The sequence below is a fragment of the Rutilus rutilus genome, assembly GCF_951802725.1.
Source record: "Rutilus rutilus genome assembly, chromosome: 13".
In the NCBI taxonomy this organism is placed as follows: domain Eukaryota; kingdom Metazoa; phylum Chordata; class Actinopteri; order Cypriniformes; family Leuciscidae; genus Rutilus; species Rutilus rutilus.
Genome location: NC_140218.1, coordinates 27,232,944 through 27,245,147, shown reverse-complemented (window position 1 = coordinate 27,245,147; position 12,204 = coordinate 27,232,944). Strand labels below are relative to the sequence as shown.

The window sequence follows — 12,204 nt, the reverse complement described above, 5'->3', positions numbered from 1 at the left end:
TTTCTCAAGGTAAATCCCCACAAAGACACTGAGACAGGCACTTCAAACAAGTCCAAGGTCAACCAAGGACAGCCAAGATGGAATGGAAACATGTTACAAAAGCAAATCTCAAAGGATCACAGGTATCCCTACCACAAGGAGGTGTCTTATATCTTTCGGAGGGCATGCTTGGATGACTTCTCCCTATAGCATTGACAGCGATGACTCTGAACTGGTAGTTAATGTGGCCGTAGACCGTCAAGGGGACTGAGAACTGGCGGCTAGCCACTCGTAGAAGCTCCTTCCATATCCCTGGTTCCCAGTGGTTCTCTTCATACTGGATGATGAACTCTGATCACAGGAACAGAGCACAGCTGTCATTGAATATGCAAAGCGCATGCTCTCAATACACTGTGGTGCAGCCCCAGTGGGAGCCCCCTTGAAATATTGTAGAGCAATGCATGAGTATGAGCAACGTCCATGAAAATTACTTCAGAGAAATGTGCTTAAAGCAAAAGCCTACTTCAGAAGCACAGAAAATGTGTACCATTACACATGAAAGGGTACGCCAATAGAAACGTTTTGCATTTGATCTGCAACCCTCACAGTAAAAAAAATGTAGATGAGTTTTACCTGTTATGGGACTGTTATGATCACCTGCAGCCGTCCAGGTGAGCCTCACACTGCGGTCTTTCAGATCAGTGAGCGTCAGTTGAACCGGTGGATCAGGGACATCTATGTCACATTTCAGACATAAGGCTATAAACAAGCTTCATATCAACATAACTATATCTGAAGACCATTAGCAAGAGAAGCAGAATCGCTTCAAGAAATAACTGGTGCAATAATGATCACAAAAACAACACAATCTTTCCCACTATGTTTTGTGCTTTCTCTGTTTGTGGAGATTGCTGCACCGCTATTTGAATATCATTTCTCCAAGCAAGTCTATTATTGTGGAATTAAAGTAATATATAAACATAACAACACAATCTAGCCGTCATTCAGTCTAGTCTCAAAAGGTCCTTCCATTGTACCTAACACAGTTATGTATGCAGAAGCTGTATCCTGGTCCAGTGATGTTCGAGCAATGCAGGTGTATTTCCCTTGATCACTGTTGCTCACATTGACAATCTGGAGAATTCCATCATCTGTGAAATATCTGCAAATAACCCAAAATAGGTTCACAATGTATTCAAAATAATATTAATATCAAATAATAGTTTTAGCTGTAATTAAAATTAATTCATAAATGAGACATCAGGCTCACAATTATTTCATTAATGTAGTAGTTCCAAGTCTCTGAATTTCCTTTACAGTGAATCTTACATTGTTTCAGGAGCCAATATCTTATATGGCTATGAAATGAAATAAGCAATGTGCATTCCAGAAATATTTATTGCATATTTTATGTTGGCAGCAATAGTCAATGGTAAAACAAAAGGCATGAAACAATGATTTTATATGTCAAAAATGGTTGCCCAAGAAAAAGTGTGTCCAAGATAAAGAAAAATCTTGTAAAAAGCTAGTTAAAAATATGTGCCAAGTTCTTGGAAATGTACACATTGGGCCCTATCTTGCACCCAGCGCAATTGTCTTTGTACACGACGCATGTATCATTCCTATTTTGCACCCGCGCACAGCGGACTTTTCCCTCCACAGACGCACGTCGGTAAACTAGCAAATGCATTTGCGCTCCCGGGGGCGTTCAGCACAAAGAGGAGGCGTGTTCCGGCGCAAACGTATTTTGCAGGTTTAGAAAACAATTCCGCCACTGACCAGGAAAAACCTAGTCTAAAGTCAGTGGCGCGTTGCGCATGTTATTCATATGCTATTTTAAGGGCGCATGCTTGGCCATAATCAATGTAGCGTGTGCACAACGCGCATACACTTTGCTTATCTCATCTACACACAGACGCAGCAGTTCTCATTTTTAGAAAACCATACATTATTACAAGGAAAAATATTAACACACGAGGGAAATCATTGTTGTGTCCATGAAGATGTGAAAAAATAGCCATAAATCTAGCTTACACATTTACCCAAATTATTATACACCTGTTTAACCGAAGCTAATTTGGGTGGGTTTCTCCATCCCCAATGTCACTTCTCTGTGTTTTACGGCCCTGACGAGAACGTCGGTCTCCTCGGATGTGAACGCTCCTGCCGTGCGCCTGGCAAATCCGCCGTTATAATAGCAATCCGCCATGGAACAAGCATGCCTGCTCTTAAAGGGAATGTGATATGTCGCTCTGATTGGTTTATTTCACGTTACGCCCAAACCACACCTATGAATAATGAACCTACTTCAGACCAACCCATTTTAGATTTGCGTCGGGCGCAAGAGTCATTTATCCCGCCGGTATAATAGCAACAGCGCCAAGACCCGCCCACAAAGTTACTTGCGTTTCGCGCTTGATACTTGCGTTTCAGATCGTTAAAATAGGGCCCTTTGTGTTTATGTTGGTTTCATATGGTTCCGAAGAACTTTTACAAATTTTCAACAAATGTTTACATTTAATTCCTCTAAAATTACTTGGTGTAACCAGGTATAAATATTTTCCGTCACACTTCAGTTTGGGGAGCACATATTCACTATTAACAATGTTTGCCTCAATAAACTCCTAATTTACTGTTTATGAGTAGTTGTCAGAGGTGTGGACTCGAGTCATGTGACTTGGACTCGAGTCAGACTCGAGTCATGAATTTGATGACTTCAGACTCGACTCGACAAAATGTACAAAGACTTGCAACTCGACTTGGACTTTAACATCAATGACTCGTGACTTCACTTGGACTTGCGCCTTTTGACTCGAGAAGACTTGCTACTTCCCATGAAAACTGGGGGAAAAAATGTCCACATGGCCGCGCCGCTCTCAGTTTATCTGCATCTGTGAAAAAAATGTGCACCACCTGTATGCATGCAGAGAGCGCGCGCGCTGCCTGCACGACATCCAATCACTGTAGTCCCACGTTGTTTTGATTCGACAGCATCTAACGCCCGTTTCACATTCACACATACTCCGTTTGCAGTGCGTATGCGCCAGCGGGTGCGTATTTTTTTCCGTACCCATGTTAACAGGTTAGAGCTTTCACACTGCACGCGGTTGCAGTCCGTCGATCCGTTCCAGGTGCGGTGCGTATACAGCAGTGCCGCGATCGTTTCCGCACCGAGTCTATTTCTGCTGTGCTGCACACGCTGAATTAAAGTGACAGCGCATGTTTCGTGGTCAACATGAACACAGATTGACCTAAAAATGTAGTAATTTCACCATAAATGCGATTAATTAAATAAAATGTAGTAATCTCACCATAAATGTATTTAATTAAATACTATTTTCACTTTAAGACCAGGGTAAAGCAAGGAAAACTACAATTTACCTCAACAAGGCGACATAATGAACAAATCTCGTCTCATTCGTGGAGATGGAAAAACATGTTCCTTGTGACATGCAAGATTTATTGTATTAATTTAAATATAAAATAAAAGGCATGAGAGTCGGCTGTTTTTTTATATAAGTAGCCTACATGGTTAAATATTTGACCACTTGCTTTAGGAACTTAATATAAGTAGAAGTAATGCATTGAATAATAGGCCTACGTTGTTTAAATTGTGTTTAAACGTGCATACGTCTATTAAAGAGTGTATATGTGTACAAAGAGAATCGCAATGCTGAGACATAAGACCGGGGTAGCCTAAATCAAGGGAAAATACATATTTCAACAAGGCAACATAACACTCGTCTCATTCGTGGAGGTGGAAAAACAAGTTCTTTGTGACATGCAAGATTTATTGTATAAAGATTTAAATTATGCAAAAGAAAGAGTATGAGTCTGCTGTTTTTGTCAATTTTAAGTTTTAATTTAAAATGTAGGCTATACGATTTTAATATAAGTACATGGTTAAATATTTTACCACTTGTTTGAGCAACTTAATATATAATTATATAAGAGTGATGCATTAAATAATACGTTGTTTAAATTGTATTTAAACGTGAATACGTCTATTAAAGAGTGTATACGTGTGTACAAAGAGAATCGCAATGCTGACAACATTTTTTTTTTAAATAAAAGATGCTAATAACTTCTGGATTTGAAATACAGATAGTGAGTATGTATTTGTGGTACAGCCGCGGATCACGCACTGCAAACGCAGCATATGTGAAAGCACTATTGCGCGTGCTGGTCTTGCACCGCATACGCACTGCAACACGCATTCCAATTATATTATCAGGTTGGTCCAGTTTTTCAGAAGTGATAATTTTGAGGAGTGAGGATTTTATTGATGACATGTTTAAAAAGGTTTAGGCTAAAACGACCCATGTCTATTTGAAAGTTAAACTGTTTTGCAATATGAGGTTAATACAATACAGGACTGAAGCTGCATGCTGTGCATTGTTCTAGTGCAATATGCTGTTGAAATACAAGCATTGTTTGTGAAAATTAAATTATCTGTTTTTTACTGTATTTGATTATAAATCAAAGTATAAAAAGAGGTTTAAATAAATACAAATCTTACAGACGTACATGATTTGTATAAATTTTATTTCTGTGGTAAGAGGACTTGAAATGACTCGAAACTAAAATGGTAGGACTTTGGACTCGACTTGAGACTTGTTGGCTTTGACTTTTGACTCGACTCGGGACTTGCCTCATCTTTGACTCGACTTGACTCGGGACTCGAGGGCAAAGACTTGAGACTTACTTGTGACTTGCATAACAATGACTTTGTCCCACCTCTGGTAGTTGTAGTGGTTACGTTTAGGGGATGTAGAATGGTCATGCAGAATAAAGCATTAATATGTGCTTTATAAGTACTAATAAAGATAAAATATGCTAGTAATATGCAAGCTAATAAGCAACAAGTGAGAATTGGTCCCTAAATTTAAATGTTACCATATTTTCCTTAAACCTTGAATCTTAAAATTATTATAAAAAATAAAATAAAAAAAAGTTTAAATCCTTTACCTTTTCAAGTTAAAGGGATAGTTCACCCAAAAATGAAAATTCTGTCATCATTTACTCACCCTCAAGTTGTTCCAAACCTGTATGAGTTTCTTTGTTCTGCCGAACACAAAGGAAGATATTTGGAAGAACGTTTGTAATCAACAGATCTCGGTCCCCATTGACTTCCATAGTAGGAAAAAAATATACTATGGTAGTCAATGGGGACCGAGATCTGTTTGGTTACAAACATTCTTCCAAATATCTTCCTTTGTGTTCAGCAGAACAAAGAAACTCATACAGGTTTGGAACAACTTGAGGGTGAGTAAACAATGATAGAATTTTCATTTTTGGGTGAACTATCCCTTTAAACTGTATATATTTGTATTAATATTATGATTATAAATATAAGTTATAAATAGTCATTCATTTTTTAGGGAGTCATTTTACAACCTGAACTATTGCTTTTTTTATCATTAAAGGTCAAATTATCTTATATTTTAAGAGACTTGTTGACTTTGAATCACACAAAGGTCTGCAAATAAACCTCAAAGCAAAATTCAAAGCAATCAATTTCCACAAAATACAAATGTTCAGGCAGACCAGGAAAAATAGAGTGGCTGAAACCCGGCATCCGTCAAATGAAACAGCCACTTATAATTTAGACGTCTCCATTGATTATAATGGAAGCGATCTAGTTTGTCGCAGGATGGTGTAGAGATGGTTTTCAGAGGCGGCTCTGTGGCTTTTGTTCTGTATGAAATGCCAAATAAGAGCGGCGCTAAATGTTGTCATGACAATCAGTGCACAGCTCTGTTCTGTTCGCTGTGTGTTTTTGTCTACAATTTCTTTAATTAATAAAAAATAATTTGCGGTTCGGTGGGAACTAATCTGGGGTGAGGATCTGAATCACAGCCTGCTAATTGCTGACCCGAGGTAAAAATGCAAACATAATTTGTCTTGAAGCAAATAAAACAAAACTTGGCACAGTATTACACTGCATTTACACAGAAGATCCTGCTGGGCATCCTATTCTAGCCTAGTAGAAAGAGGTTAAAGCTCCTGCTCATTAGCTGGAGTACCTTTTGATTTTCAAGAGAGACATTTTCCCCATAAATGCGCTCTATTACTGATAAAAGCATACAATTACATCTAGCTCCGCTCTGTTACACCACTACAAAGCGTAAGTACTTAATCCATGATTCCAGCACTGATAAAACTATAAATACAATTCAAAAATGTCATGGCTCATGCTAATCCTTCCTGTTTTGACTGCACAACCCTTTCTGAAACGAGGATTTGCTTAAATGGAGAATGGCTTCGGTGAATTCTACTCCGGGGAAAACAGGTCACCCACCCTTCTGAGAAGTTGGAGAGGATATTTATCCCATCCTTCATCCACAAGATCTCCAGCTGTCTTCTGAGGGTAGGGTCGCACTCCACCTGGCACTCCAGCTCGGCCATAGATCCTCTTATGACCTTTATGTCTTGAGGAGTTTCTACGATCCTAGTTGAATCTATCAAAAGCAGACCTTTAGTTTCAGTAATGACCAGCAAACAGAGAGCTTTTTTTTTTTTTTTTTTTTTGATTAAGGAAGGTGGCTGACCTTTGATGAAAAGTTCAGTGGTGATGCTGGCGGTGCCCTCAGAGTTGCTTGCCGAACATTTGTACTGGCCAATATCTTCCATCTCCACTTTGTGAATCTGCAGGGAGCCATTCTTCAGGAGAGAGTATCTCTCTCCATCTACAGAGCCCTCTGGGTCTTCTCTTCTCCTACAAAACAAACATTGAACTCTTCACAGCTCTTCTGAAATAGGGGCCCATGGGAAGGGCCTTTGCTGAAATGACTACAGATGCTCTGTTGATAAAGCCGAATCCAACGTAGCCTATTTTTTTATTTTTTTAACACGACTTTCAAAATTGACCAAAGGTTTTTGAAAGGAAACTTTTCAAAGAAGAAAAGAGCATAAATATGAGTGCAAAAGGAGGATCCCCTGGAGAGAACAGACATTTCAAAAGGGATCTTGCAGTGTCTATTCTCAATATATTGTCCCTTTTTCCTTCACTTAATTCACTTGACCCTATTGGGTCTGCAGTGCAATCATTTAGCCATAATCTGAGGAAAACCCTGCAATCTAACAAAATGTTAATTGAGAAATTGTTTGTTATAAATCTTTTTTAAATAATAATAAATAAAAATGATATATATATATATATATATATATATATATATATATATATGAAGAGTTAAGATGCAAAAGCCTCTAAGTGCCATCTGAAATTTTCTTCTAGAATGATCATTTTTATAAAGCTTGTATATTTAAGTTAAGTAATTTCACTTAAATGACAATTAATAGGTCATTTGCATTGCCATTTAAGTGAAATTATTTAACTTAAATATACAAGCTTGATAAAAATGATCATTCTAGAAGAAAATTTCAGATGGCACTTAAAGGCTTTTGCATCTGAACTCTTCATATATATATATATTGATTAATTAACTGGTTGATGCTTTCAACAATGATTGCTTGGTCTTGCTTGCTTGCTTGCTTGCTTGGTTGGTTGATTGATTGATTGATTGATTGATTGATTGATTGATTGATTGATTGATTGATTGATTGATTGATTGATTGATTGATTGATTGATTGATTGATTGATTGATTAATGGATGTGAAGACCAGTTTAGGTCAGCACAAATGTCTAATACTAGGACTAATTAAAAAGCCGTTTTTTTCAGAGGGTTTGCAGTTATATAGGAAAAATTGCATTTATTAAAATAGAATGTATATTGAATGGGGTGTGGCAATCATTATCATTAATGGTGGAAATGTTAGCCCCTTCTACTTTTTGGTAGCTGTTTCTATAAGTCCCATGGCCTATATTTGCATCTATTTGATTTAAATAATCATATTTTCCAAAAGCAATAAATTAATTCATATTTTGTTAAATATGATCTGAAAATCTACAGAGACGTTTAGCAATTTGAGTCTGGAAAAGTATGGGATTTTGAAATGGAAAATGAGTAGGAACCCTGTATAAGATTGTGAAAACTGTGACATATCCAAATGGGTTGAATTTCTATGCAATTAAAATACATAAATCTTAAATATAGGCCAAAATATTTTTAAATGATGTGTATAATCAATTGCCTTCATTAACACTAGTACACATGTACTAACCAGGTGTGACGTTAAAAAAAACAAACAAGTTTTTATGTTCAGTGAAGATTAAAAAAAAAGTTTCCTGTCACTATGCAGTGACAAACAACTTTTTTTGTCTTCACTGAACATAAAAAGAGTGCATGACGCAACAATCAATCACAAAACAGCCAATCAGAGCAGCTCTCTCTCTATTTACATATAATACATATTATGCAATTTGATGAATTTGTCCTTCCACAATCAGTCTCTCCTCGTCCAAGTTTGATGTTTAATATACATGCATACACACTGTACTTTCAACGAGATTCAACGAGTGTGCTCCTCATTACAGATAAATAAACCAAGAGACAAACAAAATGTAGCACCACTCGTCACAGTTGGTTAGGACAAAAACTTCAAAGAACAGAAAAGAGACGATTCATTTGTGGCTCATCATGTTAGGACACAGTTATAGAATCACAACGCTTGATCCCAAACTCACCAGTTAAGGGTGGCAGGTGGTGAGCTAAAGACTCTGCAGTCCATAATCACACTCTTGCCTAACATGGTTGCGTACTCCAGATCATTCCGTGTCAGAATCAAAGGAGGATGATCTGAGAGAAAGCCAGACCATTAGTCAACAGTTCACACAGACAAACATCAAACAGCCAGTGTGGCCGTGGCACACCAGACCGAGGCGCACTCCTCAAATGAAACTGTAAAAAATGTATTAGCATATAAAAGTGGTCTTCTGCCAGAGCTACAAACTGAAAACCAGAGAGCGAAGTACTTCCTACACACACACATTCATGCACACGTTTTATGTTTGTCTTCTACGACAATTACGAATGAACAGCTGCTGAAACCCTTAAGGCCTTAACTTGTCAGCAAGAGAATCATATCATAATCAAAGCCCAGAAAACTTCAATGAGGACCACAATCTTCTCTTCTGGCGCTATGATTAATTGATACATGTAAATGATGTGGGTTGTACCTGGCCTGTTATTGCATTCTAAACATAGCAATACGATTTTCATCGTTTACAGTTAAGTGAAGTACTCACTCATGACAAGCACGTTCGCATTGGCAAGTATGGTCCCATGTTTGTTGGAGGCTTCACACTGGTACACTGCAGTGTCTCTCTCCTCCGCTCTGAGTATGATTATTCTGTCATCAAGCACTTTGTGACTGGTAGAAGAGAAACCTGGGGGGAAACAGACTTGAATTGGCAACTCTACCATTCAAAAGTTTGGAGATTGTACGATGTTTTAAAGTTTTCGAAAGGCGCCTATTTTGCTCAGCAAGGCTCCATTTTCTTAAACAAAAATACTCTAATATTGTGAAATGTTATTACAATTTAATTTTAATATATTTTAAAATGTAATTTATTCCTGTGATGGCAAAGCTGAATTTTCAGTGTCTACGGTGTCACATGATCCTTCAGAAATCTGATTAAGCTGCTCAAGAAACATTTCTGATTATTATCAATGTTGAAAACAGTTAATATTTTTTGTGGAAACCATAACACATTTTATTCAGGATTCTTTACAGCATTTATTTGTAATAGATATGGTTTGTATCATTATAAATGTCTTCCCTAGTGAAAAATAAATATATCAAAATGTATTTGAAATACATTTATTTTATGCTAAGTATACTACAAATACATTTACATATTTATGTACTCAATATAAACACCCTGCAATTGTACTTTTGGTATACTAAATTGGTATACTTAAAGTCTGCTAAATTGGAACAACTAATTTTGTACTGAATGTACTTTAGTTATTCAGAAATAGTGCTGAGGTCCAACTAAAGATATACTTAAGTTTATTTGATTGTGATAAAGTGGAAACTATTGCAAGTATGCTTTAGGTACACTTTAAATATTTTGCATTTATAGACTACTATTATACAGAGATCATACTATCTTTGCTAATAGTAATATTAAAACACATTTTAGGCTTAATATTAAGAAATTTTACTTATATCTGTCTAAGTCTCAAGTGATAATATGTCAGTAAATGTGTAATGGATTTGTTCTATACTTAGTATGAAATAAATGTTTTTTTTTTTTTTTAACTAGGGTTTACTGTCACTTTTGATCAATTGAATACATCCTTACTGAATAAAAGTGTTAATTTCTTCTTCTTTTTATCGTACTGACACCAACTATAAAACAATGGTTTGATATTTCTTTGCTTTTGGGTTTCATAAAGGTTTACATTGTGCTGAAAAGCCACCAAATATTCTATTTAGACATTTTGACAAAATGCCTTGCTAATGCTATTTCGGGGGCAATAACAGTGGAAATGTTCAATAGCCAAGACTTGAAAGTATGTCTATTCCACTCTGAGAAATATCTCAAATAGTAAAAAGCGATACAACTAGTCAGAGAGTTGTCTATATTGTAATAATTTCATATCATTATAGCAACAATAAACTTGTGAGGTATATATTTGGAAGATCGTTGACTTTTGCTGTATATTATGTACTGATCTATTGACTGTTGATATATCATTTTACAAGAGCATCGTGCATAAATACAGAAGTGGCCACATTTTCACCGCTGTTTAGTCAAAACGAAAAAAAAAAAAAACTGTTCACACAGCCAGTAATTGCACTGCATTTGTCAGTGGCTTTGAGCCGACAAATTCAGTCAAATGGGCATGATAGGGGTGGGGGGAGGAGGGGGTTTAACACACCATCAAGGGCCTGGCCGTTTCTCTTCCAGGTGATTGTGGGTTGTGGTTTTCCCGTAGCAGAACACTTGATGTGGATGTCAGATCCAATCTCTACTAACTGACTCTTCACTGGCTCCTCCTGCCAGCTGGGCGGCTCTGAGACACACAACATATGAATACGGATTAAAACAACTTCCTACTTAGAGCAATACTGCCCCCCTGTGTTTGGAAGGGACATGATTTCACAATTTTCTTTAGTGTTGATGATCTTATGTGATCAACCTGCAGTTTGGTTTTCATTCAGATTGTGTGTATGTGTGTGTGTTACTGCATTAAATAAATTGGTTTTATGGTTGATAAAGAACTAAAATAAATATAAAATAATAACATACTATAAAAATAGTATATTATAAAAAAGTATAAATACACATAAATAATATATATATATAACAGATTTCATATAAACTGCATATATTTAAACAGACTATTTAAATATATACAGTGAGGAAAATAAGTATTTGAACACCCTGCTATTTTGCAAGTTCTCCCACTTAGAAATCATGGAGGGGTCTGAAATTGTCATCGTAGGTGCATGTCCACTGTGAGAGACATAATCTATAAAAAAAAATCCAGAAATCACAATGTATGATTTTTTAACTATTTATTTGTATGATACAGCTGCAAATAAGTATTTGAACACCTGAGAAAATCAATGTTAATATTTGGTACAGTAGCCTTTGTTTGCAATTACAGAGGTCAAACGTTTCCTGTAGTTTTTCACCAGGTTTGCACACACTGCAGGAGGGATTTTGGCCCACTCCTCCACACAGATCTTCTCTAGATCAGTCAGGTTTCTGGGCTGTCGCTGAGAAACACGGAGTTTGAGCTCCCTCCAAAGATTCTCTATTGGGTTTAGGTCTGGAGACTGGCTAGGCCACGCCAGAACCTTGATATGCTTCTTACAGAGCCACTCCTTGGTTATCCTGGCTGTGTGCTTCGGGTCATTGTCATGTTGGAAGACCCAGCCTCGACCCATCTTCAATGCTCTAACTGAGGGAAGGAGGTTGTCCCCCAAAACCTCGCAATACATGGCCCCGGTCATCCTCTCCTTAATACAGTACAGTCGCCCTGTCCCATGTGCAGAAAAACACCCCAAAGCATGATGCTACCACCCCCATGCTTCACAGTAGGGATGGTGTTCTTGGGATGGTACTCATCATTCTTCTTCCTCCAAACACGTTTAGTGGAATTATGACCAAAAAGTTCTATTTTGGTCTCATCTGACCACATGACTTTCTCCCATGACTCCTCTGGATCATCCAAATGGTCATTGGCAAACTTAAGATGGGCCTTGACATGTGCTGGTTTAAGCAGGTGAACCTTCCGTGCAATGCATGATTTCAAACCATGACGTCTTAGTGTATTACCAACAGTAACCTTGGAAACGGTGGTCCC

At 37.2% G+C, this 12,204-nt stretch overlaps 1 protein-coding gene across 2 annotated transcripts in view; it reads right to left on the bottom strand.

Moving 5' to 3' along the window:
* Positions 1 to 12,204, bottom strand: part of chl1a (cell adhesion molecule L1-like a) — a 55,639-nt gene that overhangs the window by 19,431 nt on the left and 24,004 nt on the right. For both annotated transcript variants that reach the window (XM_084427703.1, XM_084427702.1), the window contains 8 exons: positions 10,771 to 10,905; positions 9,129 to 9,269; positions 8,568 to 8,679; positions 6,531 to 6,697; positions 6,281 to 6,440; positions 1,017 to 1,141; positions 613 to 714; positions 133 to 330 (listed from right to left, as the gene is read on the bottom strand). In XM_084427703.1, the coding sequence (XP_084283829.1) occupies positions 133 to 330; positions 613 to 714; positions 1,017 to 1,141; positions 6,281 to 6,440; positions 6,531 to 6,697; positions 8,568 to 8,679; positions 9,129 to 9,269; positions 10,771 to 10,905 (1,140 nt within the window). The remainder of the gene's footprint in view (positions 1 to 132; positions 331 to 612; positions 715 to 1,016; positions 1,142 to 6,280; positions 6,441 to 6,530; positions 6,698 to 8,567; positions 8,680 to 9,128; positions 9,270 to 10,770; positions 10,906 to 12,204) is intronic.